Source organism: Drosophila sulfurigaster, chromosome X (genome assembly GCF_023558435.1).
Source record: "Drosophila sulfurigaster albostrigata strain 15112-1811.04 chromosome X, ASM2355843v2, whole genome shotgun sequence".
Lineage (NCBI taxonomy): Eukaryota > Metazoa > Arthropoda > Insecta > Diptera > Drosophilidae > Drosophila > Drosophila sulfurigaster.
Window position 1 is genome coordinate 15968967 of NC_084885.1, and position 21904 is coordinate 15990870.

At 39.6% G+C, this 21904-nt stretch overlaps 2 protein-coding genes across 4 annotated transcripts in view; both read left to right on the forward strand.

The window, feature by feature from the left end:
* LOC133848352 (rho GTPase-activating protein Graf) overlaps positions 1-15297 on the forward strand; it is an 80078-nt gene extending 64781 nt beyond the window's left edge. Inside the window, exons 5-14 of one of the 3 annotated variants that reach the window (XM_062283870.1) lie at positions 8800-9015; positions 9090-9161; positions 9237-9288; positions 10156-10469; positions 10549-10879; positions 10935-11040; positions 11112-11431; positions 11855-12620; positions 13192-13271; positions 13346-15297. In XM_062283870.1, coding sequence (XP_062139854.1) covers positions 8800-9015; positions 9090-9161; positions 9237-9288; positions 10156-10469; positions 10549-10879; positions 10935-11040; positions 11112-11431; positions 11855-12620; positions 13192-13271; positions 13346-13446 — 2358 coding nt within the window. In that variant the 3' untranslated portion in view covers positions 13447-15297. Of the gene's footprint in view, positions 1-8799; positions 9016-9089; positions 9162-9236; positions 9289-10155; positions 10470-10548; positions 10880-10934; positions 11041-11111; positions 12621-13191; positions 13272-13345 lie in introns of all 3 variants that reach the window. The other 2 variants (XM_062283867.1, XM_062283869.1) reach the window with 2 other exon arrangements.
* A 980-nt stretch (positions 15298-16277) lies between these two features.
* Positions 16278-21773, forward strand: LOC133848358 (retinoblastoma family protein). Its single transcript, XM_062283878.1, has 9 exons — positions 16278-16992; positions 17127-17266; positions 17334-17522; positions 17593-17932; positions 18011-18348; positions 18437-19160; positions 20206-20415; positions 20480-20638; positions 20710-21773. Exons 1-9 carry the CDS (start codon positions 16798-16800, stop codon positions 20830-20832), a joined length of 2418 nt encoding a protein of 805 aa, XP_062139862.1. The 5' UTR covers positions 16278-16797; the 3' UTR covers positions 20833-21773.
* Positions 21774-21904: the final 131 nt, after the last annotated feature.

Below are 21904 nucleotides of genomic sequence, written 5' to 3' on the forward strand. Positions count from 1 at the left end.
CAGCACGGTTCAACATGTTAAGCCTATTAGAAGCCACCGGCTGAGCCAGACTCCCAGCTCTCAACTCTCTTTCTGTCGCTCTCTCTCTCTCTCTCTGTCTCTCTCTCGCAAAAGGCTTAAACAGTTATGGGCTTTGGGCATTTCGCCTTGCACTTTTCCCCTCTGCTCTCTTCGGCTTCTGCTTACACTTTTGCACACTAGAAATGCTTTGGGCGGCAGCGAGATAAAAGCTTCAAAACTTGCCGCAAAAAGGAAATGTTGTTACCATGATAAACTGTAGTTTCTAGTTTGCAAAACGAAGAAGAAGAAGAAGAAGAAAAAAACATTCTTTATACACATATTTTTTATTATTATCATTCAACGAAGGTAGTTGAACAGCGCAGCTTAAATCCTGGGGCAAAAAAACTTTTCAACACTTGATTAAGTCTAGCGCACAGAAGCAATGAAGAATAGGAAATATTATACAAAAGAAAGTCACACAATAATTGCATTGAGTTTCAAGATACTTTTCATTTTAATTGGACATAATAGCATTTTAGTTTAAAGATGATTTTAATACTAATTCAAGATTCTAGTATTTTATTTTAAAGGTGATTTTATATACTAATTCAGGATTATAGTATTTTAGTTTAAAAATTATTTTCGTAGTAATTCAAAATGATAGTAATTTAGTTTGAGAATGGTTTTTTTACTAATTAAAGATTATATCATTTTAGTTTAAAGATGATTTTAATACTAATTCAAGATTCTAGTATTTTAGTTTAAAGATGATTTTAATACTAATTCAAGATTTTAGTATTTGAGTATGAAAACTTTTTTAATACTAATTCAAGATTCTAGTATTTTAGTTTAAAGGTGATTTTATATACTAATTCAAGATTATAGTATTTTAGTTTAAAAATTATTTTCGTAGTAATTCAAAATGATAGTATTTTCGTTTGAGAATGATTTTTATACTAATTGAAGATTATATCATTTTAGTTTAAAGATGATTTTAATACTAATTCAAGATTCTAGTATTTTAGTTTAAAGATGATTTTCATAGTAAATTTAGGTTATAGTATTTTAGTTTGAGAATGCCTTTAATACTAATTCAAGATTGTAGTATATTAGTTTAAAGTTAATTTTCATAGTAATCTCACACACTATAACAATATTTTAGTTAAGGTTAAGGTCATAATAATGCTAGTCTATAACGAATTTCATAATAGCATCATTTGTCGAAAAATTAACCCTATATATCCATAATAATCAGACAGAACTGGATTTTATTTGTGGTTACCAAATACATAAATGCACAAATTTATGGAGAGCATTTAATAACAACTTTCTTTTAAGTGTTTGACTTTTGAATTAGTGAAAATATTCTTTAACTGATGTATTGCAAATGTTGATAACGTTCTTAAAGAAATGTTTTACTTTTGAACTAAATTTAGCTACATTTGTTGTTGAACGTTCTTAAGGCAATGTTTGAGCATTAAATCAAGTCTTGCTATGTTTTCAACTTTCTTAAAGCAATGTTTAATCGTGATTTTTTCAAAAATTTCCAACACATTTTTATATATACTCCATAGTGTTTACTTATATTCATTACCATCTGAATGAACTACTCTAATCTCTGTAGATGATTGGCTAAGCTTTCAAGCGCAATTGACTTTCAGCGAGGAGGCAAAAGGATAATTGCTTGACTGCAGCTTTAAGTCGTTTTGCAGCATCAATCTTTCCCCTTGGGTGGCAGTAAGTTCTTGTCATCTCCCCGTCCCTTTCCCCCTCTTACTTACTCGTTAAGGTAATGCGCTTTATGGGTGTGCAAATGTGTGTGTGTGTGTGTTGCTGCCTTATCAAATTTACTGTTGCAGTTTTCTTCTTGTCTGCTCTGTCGGCTTTTGTGTTTCGAGGGTGTGAAAAGGCGCCCCCAAAGTGTCAGCTGGGTGGTGGTGAAGAGGGAGGTGGGATGTAGTAGTCTAAAGGGGGTTGCTCTTGCTTTTGCGTTTGCTTTATTTGCAAAAGTATAATTTTCTTAAGCTGCTGCAAGGTGTTGCAAGCACTGAGGGATGCCAACATTTTCCTTGGCAATTTCCGTTTTGTTTTCCTGCCGTTGTTGTTTTTATACCCGCTACCCATAGGGTAGAAGGGTATTATAACTTTGTGCCGGCAGGAAATGTATGTAACAGGTAGAAGGAGGCATCTCCGACCCTATAAAGTATATATATTCTTGATCAGCGTCAACAGCCGAGACGATATAGCCATGTCCGTCTGTCCGTCTGTCCGTCTGTGTGTCTGTGTGTCTGTGTGTCTGTCCGTCCGTCCGTATGAACACCTAGATCTCAGAGACTATAAGAGATAGAGCTATAATTTTTTTTCGACAGCATTTGTTATGTTTGCACGCAGATCAAGTTTGTTTCAAATTTTAGCCACGCCCACTTCCGCCCCCGCAAATCAAAAAAATCGAATAACAAGTGTAATTTTAAAGCTAGAGCTACGAATTTTGGTATATACAATAATTACTGTAGTAGTTATGATTCCTGAAAATTTGGTTGCGATCAGATAAAAATTGTGGAAGTTATTAAAGAAATACTTTTGTATGGGCAAAAACACCTAATTACTAGGGGTCTGAGTTGCTTTGGGTGACAATCTGGTACATTGTGTCGTCTATGGTATATTTTGAATGGTGTGCTGTATCGATATACCAAACATACCATTTGGTATATTTTTAGTATTTTTTTAGTATTTTCGGTATATTTTGAAAATGATACCGCAATATTTTGCCTTTATTAAAAATGGGTAGCGGGTATCTCACAGTCGAGCACACTCGACTGTAACTTTCTTACTTGTTTTTTTTTGTTCGTCTCGTTTTCTATTCTTTGCCTGCGCCAAATTAAAATGGAAATTGATGGCAAAACGAGCTGAAGAAGAAGCGCAAGAAGACGTGGCAACAAAAAAAGGACTACCTACCTTTTGTGGCAGGCATTCATCCAGTCCGTCAGTCAGGGATGGAGAGAGGAAGCGAGGAAGAGAGGAAGGGAGGGGGTGGAAAGGCAAAACACCCACACGACATTGGCACGCGTTGGCCGTTGGCTAATTTTAACACACGACGCGTTCAGCAGGAAAGAAGGCATGAAGGATGCAGGACAAACAGCGTTGGGGGGGGAATGTGAACAGCAGCATCTCATGTACATATCTGTCTCTCCAACTGTAACGGCATCTATGTATCTATAGTATTAGCTATATTTAGTTACACGACCGGCAACACGGCAAACACAACAACAACAACGCTGATTCCGATTCCGATGCCGGCCGCCAAAATGTGGGCAGCAAATAAAAGTGCGGCCCACGCAAAATGCCAAAAACGATGCGTTTCCACTGAGTGGGCAAATGCGGGGGCCGTTAACTGGAAGGGGTCAAAGGTAGCGCAGCTGTGACGCTGCTCACAAAATCACACACACACACACACACACAAAGCTTTCTTCCACACAGCAAACCGGCTGGCAACCCTGCAAAAGGGAGCTGAGCTTTTAATGCTGTGCTAGGGCAAAGTAATATTATCGACTGGCTAAAATTCTTGACCAACATTTTGAGAATTTTTATTTGAACTAAGCAACGATTATGAGTTTTTAAATACAATTTCAAAAATGATTCAATTTTGCAAATTTCTTTATAAAAATATAAAATTAGTGATATTTTGTTCATGTTAATAAATAACATAGAAAATAATAATTATTTTATTAAAAAAAAGTTCATAACACAATTTCTTTAAAATGTTTAAAGGTATCAATTTCATTTTAAAATTTTGTTCAAGCATGAAGAATTTAAAATTGATCACAACTTTTTTGTTAGGCTTCGAGATTCACATTTTATATATACATATAGCGTTAAACTTTTTCCCAAAAGATTTATTTACAAATATATCTATTGAATTGAATTGAACTTTTCAAAAAAAAAAAGGATTTATTTACAAATATATGAAGTTCATACAATCTTTTAAAAAACAATTGTAATGCAAAGATGTGAAAGAATATAAAAACTATAATATTAATGCTCAGTTACCTATCCCGATCAAATTGAATGCTATCGATAACTGCCATTAATCGCCAGTGTTGTTCGTTACGCGATGTGGCAACACTGGCGAGCTGCATGAGGAAGAGAACGCACGCTAGGAGCAAAAGCTCGATGTGCTAGTTTAAAAGCGCTTAAAAGTAGGCTATGTTTTTTTCTGTTGTATTCTGCAGCTGATGCGCACCTCTGTGTATGTGTGTGTAAGCTTCTGCGCGTGCCTTTGTGTGTGTGTGTTTGTGTATGTGTGTGATGGTTGCTGTTTGTTATTGTTGACACAAACGACCCTTAAATGTCGTTTGTTGCAGTTACTACAACTTATGGCAACAACAAGAGTGTGTAGCATGTAATTTGCCACTTTTATCAAGTACTGCCGCACACACAGACACATACAGACACACACATAAGTGTGCTTTGTGGATGGCTCAATACGATTGATTGGTTTAGAGCTTGCATTGGCCGTGACATGGCATAGATATGTAGATAATACCCCCAGTTATTATATATAGGATAAGGATACAGGATAAGCTCGCATATGCAGTAATTGCCTAGTAACTGAAGCACACAGCTGTAACTATAATTGTGTGTAGTTCAGTTCGTTCCAGCTTGAGCTCTAGCTGTAGACGTAGACGTAGACGAAGCTGCTTCACAACATCCCCTATGGCAAACGCTCGGCGACCCATTTGCATCTCTTTATTGTTATTTCCGCCTGCGATACGCCACAGGCGATACACGAGTCCCAAATATCCTGCCCACAAAAGTAGGCCACACAAATTGTGTTAACTCTGTCAACTTCTTAAATTACGCGCACTTCAAAAACTGCATAAAAAACTTGTACATTTTGTATTTGAAAAAGCTTCAATTTTTTTATTAAGAAACAATTTATTCAAGCTTCGTAAAAATATGATATTAACAATCTTTTGCTTTTGCAATTCATTTTATTACTCCATTTGTCATTAAATTTTTAGTTAACTGATGAAAATCCTTCCATCAAATTGTCAGTTAACAATCGTTAAGGAATTATAGTTTTAGCTCAGTAAAAATACGAATTTATTGATGTAATCGTCATTCATTTTATTAGCTAATTATTTGCCAATACATTCAGTTAACTGAGGCATCAACTAATCAGCTTATTAGCTTCGTTTATCGTATACAAATTGGAGTTATAGATTAGTAAAAAAAAATAAATTACTACTATCAGTATATTAGCTTAAGATATTAGTAAAATAAAGAAAATTAATACCATCCTTTTTTTTCGCTAATATTTTTCTGATTTTCAGTAGTTTACTATCTTTAACTATTGCTGAGGAAATAATTTATTCAAGCTTCGTAAAAATATGATATTAACAATCTGAAAAATTGTTTCCGTGAGAATACAAAATATGATTTGTATTGCAAATTTATGAAATTTGCTATTTATGTATTTTGCTCAGGTTGTTGTCTATACTAATTACGATTGTGTTGTTGTCATTGCTATGTATAATTGACTTCAAATTCAAATGTGCTGATAGTAAATACTTTGACACGCCGATTCAATTGTGAAATTCATGCGAATCAGGTGAGAAGTGCGTAAGTGCCGCTTGGGTTAAATCGAGTGTAGAGTATTGCGAGGCACAAGCACAAGGAAGCTAGGAAAAGCGCAGGCGCTCTCCCACGCACTTGAGGACACAGCTGCCGCTGTTGCTATAATAGGAGCTGTAGCTGCTGGTGTAGGTGTTGCTGCTGTTGCTGCTGCTGTTGCTGTAGCTGGTGCTGCTCTTGGAGTTGCTGCTGTCGTTTCAGTTACGTCGTGGCCTTTTTTGGCAACCAAATGCGAAGCAACAGCAACAACACAAACAACAACAACAGCAACATTTGCGCAGCATTTTAATATGCGCGTCGCGCACTCAGCTGCCACTCTATGTGTGTGTGTGTGTGTGTGTGTGTGCGTATGCGTGTGCGTGTGTGTAGCAAATGGCAAGAGTGCGTGGAAAACAACTAAAAACTAAATCAAATCGACACGCAGCAGCAGCAGCTAAAGCAAATATTTTCCAAACAGCTCCACAAACTACAAACAAAACAAAATAAAATTTGACAAAAATTTGCAATTAACTGAAAATCGAAAAACGAAAAATGAGCCCCAAGCGTCAAATGTGCAATATGAATATTAAAAGTGCCGCCTAAAAGTAGGCAATGCAAAAGGAATTGAGTGCGGCCTGAAATTTTGTTGTTGGTGTTGCGTGCGTGTTTCGTCTTCGCTTTCGCCTTCGCCTTCGTCTTCGCCTTCGCTTTCGTCTTCGCCTCGTTTCGCGTCGCGACGCGAACTCATCACCTGTTCTCAGTGCTGCTTCTTCTTCTTGTTATTACTGTTGTTGTTGCTGTTGCTGTTGCTGTTGCCGTTGTTTTTGTTATTGTCGTGTTTGCTTGGTGCTTGCTCTGTGTGTTTGTGGTTAGTTTGTGTGCTAAATGTTTGCACTCCACATGAAGTGAAAGTTTTTCTGCGTGTGTGTGTGTTTATTCGATTAATTAATCAAATTAAAACTGTGTGTGTGTGAACAAATAATATTCAAATATGTATATACAATGCAACAATATTTGACTACTCTTACACTGTTGCAATTCTCCAATTAAAGTTGCAAGTTTTCGCTTCAACTTTGTTCAACTCTTGCTGCAGACAGTTCGTGCAAAATTAATTGAAACACAGCACAACATAGCATAGAAAATGCAGTGCGCTGCTGCGGTTTGCATTTGTGGTAAGTGCACCCCTGTGGCTTTCCCCCCCCCCTCCCCTTCATCGCTCTCCACTCTCCCCTCTTTTGTGATAACGTTCCCAAGCCCGGGCCAAGCTCCTTTCAAATTGCTTATCACACTGCTATTCATGTGTGTACGTCTGTATGTGTGTGTGTGTGTGAGTGTGAGTGTGTGCTGCAACTAACAGGTGTTTTGTGTGCAACTCACACACGCTTTCACACACGCTCACACACACACTTGTACACTGTGTGTATGCAAAAACTTGACCTTCTGCAACAGCTCCAGAAAGTAGGCTATGACAGTGGCAAGTAAGAAGCAAATTGCAACAAACTGTGGCCAATGCTACAAATCTGTGCTATCGCACATATAAATTGTTTTACCTTGTACAGTTTTGCATCGACATTTTCCGAGAAAATCTCGATGATTTCCACAAAACCATTTGCATACTTTAGCCGCATTCGGAGCTGCTGTGATATTTGCAATTTCCATGGAAATGCTTCGAATTTTAATGCTAAAATTGAATTGGCATTTACAGAGTTTACAGCATGAAGCTTACACAATAAATATCTCAACGGAAATTCAACTGCAATTATGCTCTGCTCACAGCAGATTGCAGGCCAAATATCAAAGTTCAATCGCATTCGAAATTTTGCTCACTCCACGTACAAACATACGTCATAAGTATGTGCGAGAGTTGTTACAACATGGATGTGAAATATGTGAATTATGTGAAATATGTGTGGAGCTATTTTTAAACACATTTACTACAAGTTGGTGGAAGTTTCAATAGTTTGTGAAAGAATATCAGTTACATTTTCTATAGAACAAATTAAGTATGCAAGCAAGGAATAAATATTTAATGCATTTCAAATTTATAAAACAAAGTTTCCCACAAAACACACAAAAAAAAATACTAAACAAATGCAGTCTTTATAAATTAAGAATTAAAAGATAATGTCTTTATGTCTCATGGCTCAATAAATACTCAAATTATACCGATAAAGTGCAGTCTCTATTGTGGAAAATGTAATTAAAAATTGCACAAATAAATAGAAAAGAACAAAATAAAAATACTAAGCAATTGAAATCTTCGCAAAATTCAAAGAAAAACACTTTAAAATAGAATACTACGCAATATACCGTAATAATACTGTTAAATTGCAATCTCCGTTGTGCAAAATTTAAAACAAAAATGTACAAACGAATAAAAAGAAATGCACTTCAAAGAATAAAACATATTCGAAATACTTATAAATTGCAGTCTTTTAAATAACTAATAAAAATACTTTAAAAGATACAAATAATACTGCCTAAATATACCAAATTAATACAAACTAAATTCTAATAATTGCTGTGAAAATCTTTCACATGAATTTTGTATTATTATATTTTATTAATACACGTTTCTGATTAAGTTATAGTAACTAAAGTCAGCTAAATTACAGAGTTGACAAATTCAAATCAATTCAAGTGAATTTGGGCAATTTCTAAAGTTTGCTGGCGACCCTCGCCAAGTCGCCAGACGCCAAAAATATGTATGCAGATAAATCAAAAGGAAGCTGCAAATGCTAAATGTCATTTGATACGTGACAATGCGGCGCAAATTTCCACAGCATACTTTTTGGGGCAGCATTTGTTATTGTTGCCTGTAAACCGAATTTAGCCAACAACGAGTGTGTGTGTGTGTGTGTGAGAGAGAGGTAGAGTGTGTGCGTAGGCGTAATTAAAAGGTATTCACACTCAAACACTCAAACGACCAAAGGTCAAAGGTGCAATCGCTTCAAATTCTTGTCTGCCACATCGCCGATTCGACTTTGCTTTATTTGCTGCCTCCTCCCTCCTCCCTCTTTCTCTGCACCACTTGATGATGATGTTGTTGTTTCCACTTGCCACCGCTCACCGTTTACCGTTTACCGCTTTTCCGATTTACGCCTTTTCCGATTTGCCGATTTCGACGATTTACCGAATTTTCCACTCACACATTCGCATTCGCATTCGCATTCACTTCACTTGCAGGCCGATGCCAGTTTGGGCATGCACGAGCGTGAGTACATACAGGAATCACTGAGCTATGTGCTGCGCATTCAGGAAGTGCAGGAACGCATCAAATTTGAATTTGTCGAAATACTGCTGGCCTTCATATCCGGCTGGCTGGTCTTCTATCACACCGCCCACGAGCAGGCCGAGGATCATCGCGACTATCTGCAGGATCTGAGGCACAAGGTCCAAAAGGTAAACACACAACAAATCAATCTTCCCCATTTTGTTTACATCTTTCTAATTTTTTGTCACATTTTTCTGCGTAGACTCGCGAAAATTTCGAGGAGGCTCGCGAAAAGGTCACCGAACTGAAAACCAAGTACATGGAAAAGCGCACGGTAAAAATAATTTCCAACTTTTCCCGCTACTTTTTGTTTAACTCGTTTGTTTTTCTCTATTTTCCATTTCCACAGAAGTCCGAAGAGATTTTCACCAAACGCGGTTATCTGTTTTTGATGGAAAAGAGTAAGTTTCGCATTCGAAGTTGAATTTGTTTTTGCTTTAACTGTTTTTGTCACTTTGTTTGGTTGTTATTGTTAACAACGGCGAGGGTTTAACGACGAGTTGGCAAAGAGAGAAAGCACTTCATAACAGTTCCATAAAAAAGTATTTAAAAAGAAAAGAATTTCAAATGAAAATTATTTAAAGCTACAACATTTAAACGTGTTAATATACTAAATCCTACATTTAGTATTTCCCTTTCATTGCCAACTTGCTGTTGAACGCCTGCCAAAGTAAATATTACAAAATGTTTGTCTGAACTACACCAAGCTTAACCTTAATCTAACAATAAATGTTTTGCTCTTTCCTCCCCGCCACCCCCAAAAAAAAAACACCTTCCTTGCTGCGAACCACGAAACAACACAAAAAACAAACCCCATCTTCAATCCTAAAATCCTATCCTAACTATTCTGCATAATTTGTACAATTTTCCGCACTAACTAACTTGTTGGGTCCTAACACTTACTGATAAATATTGTGTGTATTTTTGTTTCTTCCTTTTGATTTATTATATATCTCTCTCTCTCTTTATACCTTTAAACCTATTTCTATCAATTCTACCAATCCCCCCTCCGATAAAAACAAAAAACAAAACCCAACCGAACTACGTATTTTGTGGGCCGATCTCTCTACTCTCTCTCTGTGTGTGTGTGTGTGTGTGTGCGCTTTTTGGTGTCGAACTGCAAAACTGTGACTCTGCAACAACCAAAAAACCAAAATCCAAAAAAACAATCAACAATCACACGTCAATCATCACTTCAACACACACACAACAACAACAACAACAACAACATGAAAACAAAAAAACAAAAAACAACTGAAACTCTCTAGGTTCCCTTCTGAAAATCTCACTTCTAGAGCCTTTCAAAGCAACATGGACAAAATACTATTGCACATTCAAGAAACAGAAGCGCGAATTCACAATGCTTCAGTTCAATCAGATGAATCACAGCTTCACACGGCCCGAGGCCCGTGAGGACGAGAAGTTGACACTGTTCTCGTGCCAGCGACGGGCCTCCGAGTTTGAGAAGCGTTTCTGCTTTGATCTAACGTTCAAGGAGAAACCCGGCATTGTCTACACGTTTCAGGCGCTTAGCGAAAAGGATCATCGCTCCTGGCTAAGCGCCATGGATGGCACGGAGCCGGTAAGCCAAGCCCCATTAACTTCATTCACGTCAATCAATCATTCAATCAATCTAATATCTGTCGATCTACGATTTACAGACCTATCTGGCACCTGGCAAGATGAAGGCGAGCGAAGCGTATCAATTGGATGAGACTGGCTTCATGTTTGTGCGTCGCTGCATTCAGGTGCTGGAGGGACGCGGTCTCGAGGACGAGGGCATTTATCGCAAGAGTGGCGTTGGCACCAAAATCAACAAACTCCTTGCGCTCGGCATGGAGCGCAAAGAGACGGAGGATGTGTTCACCGATGACAAGTATCGGGATCTCATGGAGAGCAACACAATTGCCAGTGCCCTCAAAATGTATTTACGTAATCTAAACGAGCCGCTGATGACATATCACTATCACAGCGGCTTCATCGAGGCAGCCAGTAAGTCACAATCAATCAATCAATCAATCATTCGTTATAATTCTTATTATTATAGAAAAAGAGAGCCTCAATCAGCGCGTGAATGAAGTGCACAAGCTGGTCTATAAGCTGCCGCAGCCCAACTTTGAAATGCTGGACATGGTCATCAGGCATTTAACAGAGTGAGTCAATCAATCAATCAAGCAATCAATCAGTGCTTTAACTAATAACTCTCCCTTTTTTTGACTGACAGAGTCTCGCGCAAGTACGAGAAGAACAAGATGTCTGTGTTCAATCTGGGCGTGGTATTCGGTCCAACGCTGCTGCGTCCGCTGGAGGAGACGGTGGCCGCCATACTGGACATCAAGTTCAACAACATTGTCATCAACATACTCATCGAGAACTATGAGCGCATCTTCAAGAACGATCCAAGCAGCGCTGTCAGCGCCTCCTCGCTACCCACAACTGCGGGAAATCTGCACACCAGCAGCACCAGTCCGCCCACTCGCATGCCACGCGCCTCCCAGGTGGGCAAAGCGGCATCCACAGGCGGTGGCGGTGGCGGTGGAGGAGGTGGTGTCCTCAGTGCTTCACTCTCTACGGGCGGCGGCGGTGGGAGCGTGGGACGCAGCTCGATGTATTCACCGCAGCAGAAAGTGTATCGCGTGGTCACCAAATCCAATTACACGGAGCCCACAATGTCGTCCAGCTTGCAGAATATTCCAAATGGCATGATCTATGCCCATGGTCCGGCCAGTGCGAGCAGCAGCACGCCACCTGGCGGCGGCGGCAGTGTAACAAACACCACCAATGGCGGCGGTGCCACAAATGGCGCACCACGATCCGCACAGCAAATGGGCAGCATGAAGAACCTGCATGCGATGACCCAGAGCGACATCAGCGGACGACGCAGCGGGACAGATGCGGCCGCCGCTGTCTATGGCATTCTAGGCGCTGGCGCTGGGGCCAATAATACGAATGGTGGCAGCGGCGGAGGAGGAGGGAACACCACAAACGCAGCGCTACAGGCGCATCATGCCACACCGGCGACGGCGACGAGTCGACATGTGGCCGCCGACTATCTGATGGCCACCGCCACGCCGGTGGCACAGTCCGCCTCGAGTAGTCACATCTATACGAATGCGGGCAGCAATCGGCACAGCCTGAACAACGTCTCCCCGCCCACGGCCGCCATGCGCAAGGAGCGACTGCTGCAGAACTCGGGCAGCAGCAGCGCCATTGTCAGCGGTCCGCAGCAGCATCCGCCGGTGCAGCGCAGTCACTTTGGCTACGGCCAGGCGAAGCATTATTCACCTGTGGCCGCCGCCTCCACGTCTAGCTCCAATGAGAGTGTCTGCGATTCGTTGTCCTCTAACAATGGCTTAGGCGGTGGAGGTGTAGCTGCTGGTGGAAATGGTGCCAGTGGTGGTCACTTGACCTCAAGTGGCGGCAACGGAGGCGGCGGTGGCGGTGGCGGCGGCGGTGGCAGCAATGCGAATGTAACGCGTCTGCTGAATGCGCGCAGCTCGATTGATTATCCGCCCATCACATCGCAAACATCGTCGCTATCGACGCTGCTGGGCTCCACGTGCGACGACATTGTGACGGCGACGGCGGCGCCATCGATGATCGGCGGCGCCGGTGGCATGGGCAGCCTCAGTGGTAGCGGCTCCACCAACGAGAGCGCCGACTATGCGCCAACCAAAATGCATCGCAATCGCGACATCATCCAAATCAAGCGCGATCTCAACGCGGGCACAGCGTAAGTTAAAGAGAAAACTGATTGAGGCTTGGCCTGATTGAGTGATTGACTGTATGATTGACAGAACTTAAGGCTAATGAACAATTGATTAACTTGAGTGTATGATTGAAAGAACTTACGAACGATTGATTCAAACACTGGTCAAATTGTCTGAATGATCCGTGTGTGAACTGTTGATTGAAGCCTTACAAAACACTATGGTTGAAGGGATAATGATTGAATGTGTATATGTATTATAGACGAATTGATTGAAGATTGCGATTGAGTAATTGCAGATTTAAATATGGTAACTAATAAATTAAAAAAGAGAAATAAACTTATTAGTCTTAGTAAGTGATAATAAGTACCAGTCTTGTCAATCAGTCAATCATTTTCAGTTAATTGACTAAACAATTAAGTGATTGCTTTATTAAATATGCTAACTAATTAGTTAAAAATAGAGTAAACTTATTAGTTTTAGTAATTGCTAATAATTAGCAGTCTTGTCAATCAGTCAATCATTTTCAGCGCAGCCAACTTAACTACATCGTTAACATAACCTATAACTTGTATATTTTCCCTTTGCTTACAGGCGAGTGAGAACTTTATACGCGTGCATGGGTGAAAGCGAGGGCGAGCTATCCTTTGAGCCAAATCAGATCATAACGAACGGTAAGTGATTCAAATATCTCTAATTATCCAATATCCAAATAAATAAATGTACTTTAATTTTTTGTTGTTTGCAGTGCGCTTTTCACATGAGCCTGGCTGGCTGCAGGGAACGCTGAACGGGAAGACGGGACTTATACCGGAGAATTACGTGGAGCATCTGAAGCCATACCACTAAAAACCATATATATTCCCCACTTTATACCCTTCTTATCCCCTCTCTTACACACACTCTTTGTAATATTCCCCGTAGTCGTTTCTTCCTGTCGAGCGCGTTTAGTACTGTAAGCATATTAGCCTAGGGCGCTAGGTATAGTTCCAAAATCGAAAGAATTCGAACAAGAAGAAGAATACGGAAACTGTGTAAAATTGTATAAAAGTGAAAAAGCTGAAAGAGCAGAAGAAGCAAGAGAACGCAACAAGTAGAAGAAAGCAAGAGCAACATGGCTAATACTTGAAATGGGTATCTAGTTATGGATAGATATGAAGATATATATATGATATATATGTATATATAAAGATATACATATATTCTATTCTATTATTATATATTATTATATTAAATTTAACGCTAACTAGTAAGCATTAATGTGAAGTGTTAAGTCTAAGCCATAAAAGCCACCAGTTTACTTTAGTATGTACTGCAACCACACAAGAACAACTACAACAAAAACAACAACAACAACAATTCAAATCAAATCATGGATATATAACAACAACAACAACAACAACTAGCAGAAGGGGAGCACACGATATGGAACACCCTGTATGTGTGTGCATCTTCCTCTCTCTCCCACACCGACCACGCCCACGCCCACGCCACCCAGCTCCGCAAACAACATTTTTAGTTAGTTTCAAAACGTGGAATGAACAAATTGTTAAACAAAATCAAGCAATGAGAAATGGGAAGAAAGGAAAGAAGAAGAAGACGCATATAGAAAATGGCGACATCGCGGAGAGAGATTAAAGTAAACGATATACACAACTATAAACTATATAAATATATATATAAACTATATATTTACTTACTATACTTATACTATATATACATGCATATATATATACACTGAGAAGAAGCAGAAGAAAAAAAAAGAAAGAAGGAAAGAAAGAAAGGAACCCAAGTAAAACGGCAAAAGTTAATTAATTTATTGTTGTACGCTTGTATTTGTTGCTTAATTATAAACAAACAATTTTTTTTTTATTTGTATACCTTTTAAATGTATATAATATAAATAATTAATGGAAAACAACATACACACACACATACACAAAACACACACACATTGAATTGTACATTGATACACACACACATACACACAGGCATGCTTTGAGCTGCATTTTGAACACTACAGAAGAAATAAATCCATTTTGTAAAGTAAACCTACAACAACAAACACAAAAACACACACACACATTTACAATTTAAATGTAAATCAAAAAAAAGCATATGCATTTACAAATTTTGTAAACAAATAAAACAACTAAATATGAGCGAGAAAAACAATTTTAAATTCAACATTTCAATTGGTTTTGTACCGCAGCAAACAAAATACCATAAACTATATATTTTATATAGCAAAAATACGCATAAATACATACTATACTATATATGAACTACCCATATTTACCTATACATACATATGTATATGTATATAGCACACATAGACATACATTCATACGTATGTATGTATGTACAAATATATACATGAGTGTGTAAGCAGTACTCCTAAAGTCGTCCATTTATAAGCAATCCACACACATTCCACTTGCTTCTTACCATCCACAAGAACAACAACTACTACTATGTCTACTACTAATAATACTACAAGAACTGCAAGCATCTACATGTGTGTGTGTGTACATGACATGTAATAGAGTTAGCATATTAAATGGAACCTTCCCAATGCACAGGTTAAAGCTACTATCGGAAGCTTCAAGCAAAACTAACCATATCAAAAAAGCACAACGACGGCCCGCAGCATTATGAAAACCCACCAGAAAAAAAAAAACAAAACAAAGTAAAGCAAAATAGTAATAAATATCAAAATACACTGCATACATACATATTTGACAAAGGATATAAACTAGGCATTCCATTAAACACATACAGAGACTATATACATACATACTTACAAACATATACAAACAGACACACACAGGTTTATTTTGACAAAAATATTTTTGTTAACATGTTGCCAAAAATGAATGAACAACCTGCAAAACAAATTAATAATAATAATAATGATATAATAAAAGCATATTTATAAAACTACATTACTGCATATGCAATTCATATGTATAACAAACATATGAATTTGAATTGTGTTATGGAGGTGGAGAAATATGGAGCTCTTTTCAAAAGCTGTTTTATTGGCGGGATCTGATTACTAGCTAAATTCTTTAAATAAGCGTTTAAACGCCGTAAAGTATGCCAAATGTACGTAAATGTTTCCAAAACTGGTCGAAATGGCGCTATATTTTCGAAATACCAAATAAAATACTACTAGTATTTTAAGTAATTTCCCCCGGAAAAGTACACTACCCTGTTCATGGTCTCACCGTTTTGCTTCTACTATTTCAAAATGTAATTCGTTGAAAAACTGTAAATGTTACATTATGTTCGGCCTGTAAACATGAAAAAATAATGATGTTTGCAAACGTTTCTTCTCTTTCAAGCTGGTAAATGCCAGTCCAGCAGTAACATGACTTGCACTCATTGTTTTATCGACCGACAGCTGTTCGCATCAGAGCTGCCGCCATTTGCAGTGCACAGCTGTCGCTCTGACAAATAGAACGTTGCCAGATGTGGCGACAGCATGCCGCCCACTAAAATGCATATTTTCCAATATATATGCAAATTGTGTTTTATCAAATAAAGCATATTAAAATTTGGCATGCAAAATTGTTATTGCAATTTGTTGTGCAATTTAATGGGCATAACATTTGGCGCCAAAATAAATTTCCCCGCACTTGACAAACGCGAAACGGTGTGGCAACACCGTAACTTCCCGCCTTTTTATCAGTGGAAAGACACAAGAAACACAATTAATTAAAACGTCGCAGTGGCTGCCATGCATGCTTCTTTCCTGTGAAACAACAACACAAGCGTTTAGTGCAAATTAGCAAAAATAGTAAAATAAAAAACGCAGTTAAGTGCAGAAATTAGCAATAATTGAGCAAAAAATTGCGCTGTGCACCAGTGAAAAGTTCAGTTGTCGTCGACGTTTCGCCTTGTTTCTCATCGTCGCCGTCGCCACCGTCGTCGTCGTTGTTGTTGTTGTTGTTGCTGTAATCGCGCGCTCATTCATCGAGCTGCTGCTACAAAAACCGCGGCCGCGCCCGCCGCCGCCGCTGCTGCTGACAGCGGCAACAAAAATAAGAAAAAAAATACACCACAAAATTCTAGCCAAAATAATATAGTGAATACGTTGCATCTTCTTCTTCGTCGTCGTCGCCGTCGTGTTGTTGCTGCACTCATTGCATTTTGCATACAAGACAAACAAAAACCACACACACACACACAGGCACAATGAGCAACGATGTGCAGCAGGAGCAAGAGCTGGGCGCTGAGGTGGTAACAAGCGCCAGCAACTCCATCGACGATGCCCACGAGAGTATGCGCAGCAAATTTGAGAATCTATGCCGTGATCTCAACATGGATCGCCAGACCGAGGACGAGGCCTTCAAAATGCTCAACGAAGTGCTGCAGCACTATTCGCTGGAGGTGCGTACGTAATACACACACTGTGTGTATATATGTAAATGTACATTAATAGAGATGCACATGTGCGTGTGCGTGTGCGTGTGTCGGTGTGTGTGTGAGTGCATTGCCTAATTTTAAATGACTTTGTTTCACAGGGCGAGATCTTGCATTGGTTCTGCTGCGCTCTCTTTGCGGCTTGCCGTCAGTCGACCACGCCCACTGTGGGCGGCCAGGACGCCGTGGTCATGGGCAACTGTGTGCCATTGAACAACCTGCTGCGCAGCTGCCAAATGAGGCAAGTAATCTATGAATTAATATACCACATTTAGTTGTACTACAACTCGTTGTTCGTTGTTCTGCAGCATCTATGAGTTCAAGAACAAGATCAAACTGTGGTGCGACATGGCGAATCTGCCGCAGGATTTCATACAGCAAATCAAGGAGCTGGAGCGCAAATTTAGCATCACATTCACCCTCTACAAGAAGTACAGAGTCATCTACGAGCAGGTCTTTCACTGTCCGCCCAACGAGAAGAAGCACTCAAAGTACAGGTGCATTTTTTATACTTTGCAACTTATTTGCATACAGAATCTCATTCTCCCTTCTCTTTTGTGTGAACAGCTTGAAGTGCTCATATATTAAGCTGGATGACATTTGTTGGCGTCTGTTTCTGTGCGCCAAGAATCAGAAGCCAACAACGACGCTCGATTTGGTCACATCATACAATCTGATGATGTGCTGCATTGATCTCATCTTTGCCAATGTGCTGGCCGAGAAACGCACCGATCTCATCAATCCCAAGTTTGAGGGGCTGCCACCCAACTGGAATTCACCTGATTTTGACGAATCCCAGGCACGCCAGCACTGCATACTCAAGTACTTCTGCGAGATGACCGACGAGGCCAAGGCCATGAAGGCCACCGTCTTCAGCAAGATAATGCACAGCTTCTTCCAGACCAACGTAAGCATAATGAAGAAAGGAATATTCACTTGATTTCAAATTAAACTAATACGCTTCTTCTCTTCTCCGTCTGTTCAGACTGTGTTTGGCAAGAAGGACACGCTGCTGGGTTTGGTGGCCAATGAGAACTTTGAGCGCAATCTCAAATCGCTGAACTTTAGCTACGAGCAATATGTGCTAAGTGTTGGCGAATTCGATGAGCGCATTTTGGCCGCCTATCCCTTGGAGGCGGGCGAGCATAGTAATCTAAATGAGCAGGCATTGCGTCCGCCCGTTACGCCATTGACACGCAAACAGGACTTGCCCGCCCAGCCGGTGATGTTGGAGCAGAAATTCGAGCCGGTCGCCAATGCGACCAACAATGTGAAAAAGCTGAGCGCCATCAGTCGCATCACTGAACCGACTGACTTTGTCAAGTAAGTTCTCAGATAATCCGAGAAGTTCGAAAGTGTTCTTTAGGCTAACACACACTTTCTCTTTCTGTTTGTGTCTTGGAAATTGCAGAAAAGCTGGCGAGGAGGCCATCAGCAAGATGCTGCACATTGTCGAACAAAAGGAGCAAGCTTTTTTGGCCGCATATCCGATGCGCAGCGAGGCCGAGAATCGCTTTCGTTTGGCCAAATCGATGTACTTCTATCTGATGGATCACATATTGCGTGCCGAGATCAAACAGAAGCCAGAGATTATGCACAAGATCTCATTGGACATCTTCAATGTGACATTGCTGGCGTGCTGCGTCGAACTGGTGCTCGAGGCCTACAACACCGAGGAGCTGAAGTTTCCCTGGATTCTGAACTGTTTCAGTATTAACGCCTTTCAATTTACCAAAATCATTGAGATTGTGGTGCGCCATGGCAGCCACGAGGGCTGGCTAACGCGCAGCCTGGTCAAGCATCTCAATTCGATTGAGGAGACCTGCCTCGAGCGTTTGGCGTGGCAACGTCCCTCGCCCGCCTGGGAGATCTTTGGCAATCCGGCGACACCGCTGCCCACCTGCAACGAGGTGAACAGGGACAAGGCGGCGGGACCATTGCAGATCTTTTTGCGCAAGGTCTATCTGCTGGGCTGGCTGCGCATCTCGAAGCTCTGTCATGAGCTCAACCTGACCGAGAGGAAGCCCGACAAGATCTGGACCATATTCGAGCATTCGATCACCCACAAGACTCACCTAATGCAGGATCGCCATCTCGACCAACTCATCATGTGTGCAATATATATTTATATTAGAGTGAGTACATATATATATCTGTATTATATAATCCCCCCCACGCACGCACTATCGTGCAAAACTATCGTTACATCTCACTCTCACTAGTGCTGACTCACTCATTCTCATTCTGCACTGCTTGCTGCACTGCTTGAACTATTCGAGATCAATGCATTGACTCCCATTCGCATTTCATCTATTGACTTTTAACTAGTTTGTTACTTTGCTATAAATTGATTTCTTGCCAAATATCTTATACATACATTTTAATATATTTGCTCTGATTTATTCTAGTATGCAATTTTTCATAACATTTAAAAGATCATTAATTTTCTATATTATATGTCATCTATCAGAACGTTGGCCTAAAATTTACCTGATTTATATAGCACTATTCTAGGTGTCTTTGCACTCTTTCTCCGTTAATGCAAAGCGCAGCAATTACTTACAATTATATTAAAATGTATATAAAAGGAGAAACATACTTTCATCAGTGATTTGTGATTCATTGCAATTCCATTTCTTTTGTTGTTCAGCAGCCTTTTTTTTCATTTTCTTTTTGTGATTGCTCAGCAATCTCCGTCTGGAGACAGCGAAAAAACATTATGTGCATTTTGCTTAATCATCGGTAAAGTAGGCGTGACATGTAAAATGACAGTTTGGAAAAGTTTGTTTTAAGCAAACTTAACAACTTTGTAGTTTTTATAGACAGTGACTTGTATTAGAAATAAGAGAAGTCACTCATTTTAATTTAGATTTAGATTTATTGTTAGATTTAAGTGTAGGCCATCATATTTTTAGGATCTCATTATTTACATTTTAAACATATCTGTAACTGTTGCCCTATATGAAATGCAATCTGAACTGCATGATAGATTCATTTTGTTAACGAAACATTTTATTTTTGTTACAAATATTTAAACTTCACTTTATATGCATTTTGTTAACAAAACATTTTACTTTTGTATGTTAATATCTTTGTATTTTCTAGAGAGTTCTACAAGATATATTTCTAACTATTATATTTGAAATTGTAATTATAATTTTGATTTGTTTTGCATGGCAGGTTACGAAAATGCTGGAGCCCAAATTCAGTGACATTATGCGCGCCTATCGCAATCAGCCGCAGGCGGTCAATAGTGTCTATCGTGAGGTGCTGATCCGGACCAGCGAGGGCGGCGAGCCCGAATGGAAGGATATTATACATTTTTACAATTATACTTATGTGCCCGAGATGACCAAGTTCTGCATCAAATATCTGGACGAGAAAGCGGACGTAAGTCACGAACGGAATAAATGCAAATTTGTAAATCATATTTTAATTGTTTTTTGTTTTGCAGAATGTGAATCTGCTGCTGTCGCCGCATCCGATTGAGCGCACCGTGCTGCCGAAGAAGGTGACCAACAATCATTCGCTCTTCGTCACAAATATGCCCAAGAGCGAGAAGCAACATTCGCCCGACGAGATGGTCTACATCATCAACTGTAGTCCAGCCAAGGTAAGACACTCAGACACTCTCCACACTCGAAATGTTCTTCTAAACTTAATATTCGGCTTTCGTCTTTGCAGCAATTGGAGACTATGAACAAAATAGCAGCTACAGGCAAGCGCATGCTGTGCTTTGGCGACGATACCCATTTGAGTGTTGCTGAGCCCAAGCGAGCCTTGCGCGATCTCCAGTCACAACGCTGAATGCCATAACAGCAACAGCACAACAGCAACGCAGCAGCAAAAACAATAACAACAACAACAAAACTAGACAAAATACATTACATACAAATTAGTCCAGAAGAAAGAAAAAAGGATGAAGTAGGCGAAGTGGATCGGATCGGATCGGATCGAATAGGAGATGAGCATGCAAGCATGGGGCTGATGGGGGAAAAAGACTCAACGGGGGGAAACGACGAGGGGTGGGCAAATGATATGATTAGATAGTGCAATAAGACCTCGCACCTGTCTGCTGAACAACGTCAGGCGACACCGTGCGGATGGATGCGCGGAAAAAAAGGCACACAAAAGCTAACTGTGGCAAATGCAACGACGATGACGATGACGACGACGACGCGACGGCGGCACATGCAATCTTATATTTTTATGGACAGCGGCGAGCGCTTACATTTTACTTATTGTTTAACTCTCTTTTGTTTTATTAGTATCCCTATTTTTTTTAATAACTATACTATGCCATTTTAATTTTACTAGAACTGCAACAACAACTAATAACCAACAAACAAACAATAACAAGTAGATGTCGATTAACCCTTTTTGGAACGCAATATTTTTTTACAAGCATATTTTTAAATTGCAACTCCATGCGAAATTGATTATAAACAAAGCATACATATTATCCATGTGTGTGTCTCGAAACCCCTTACTAAAACCTAGCGTATAGCATTGATTTGAAAACATTTGTTTGCTCGTGAAGCAAACAACAAACCAAAAAAAAAAAGAACGGAGAAAAAAATGACATGTAAAATACGCGCACAACTTTCACATGACAACAAATGCGATGAAAGTTGATCCCCAACAAAATCAACAACAACAACAAATATAAACAAAATCACAATCAGCTTAGTCGTAAGCCAGCAATAACAAACAAGCAAACATAAAAAAAAAAAACAAAACAAAAAACACTAACAACAACAATTAGAACAAGTAGTAGAGCCAACTATACAATTGTATAAATAGTTTATGCCTCTAATAAACAAAATTCTATAAACAATTTTAGCATAATTCAAGGTGTATAACTTGAACATGTTTTCAG

What these genes read in the sequence shown, in the direction of transcription:
- LOC133848358 (XM_062283878.1), top strand. Translation starts at nt 16,798, where the DNA reads ATGAGCAACGATGTGCAGCAGGAGCAAGAGCTGGGCGCTGAGGTGGTA. An exon ending in ACAGCTTCTTCCAGACCAAC is followed by an intron (nt 17,933 to 18,010) that starts GTAAGCATAATG and finishes CCGTCTGTTCAG; the next exon opens with ACTGTGTTTGGCAAGAAGGA. An exon ending in GAACCGACTGACTTTGTCAA is followed by an intron (nt 18,349 to 18,436) that starts GTAAGTTCTCAG and finishes TGGAAATTGCAG; the next exon opens with AAAAGCTGGCGAGGAGGCCA.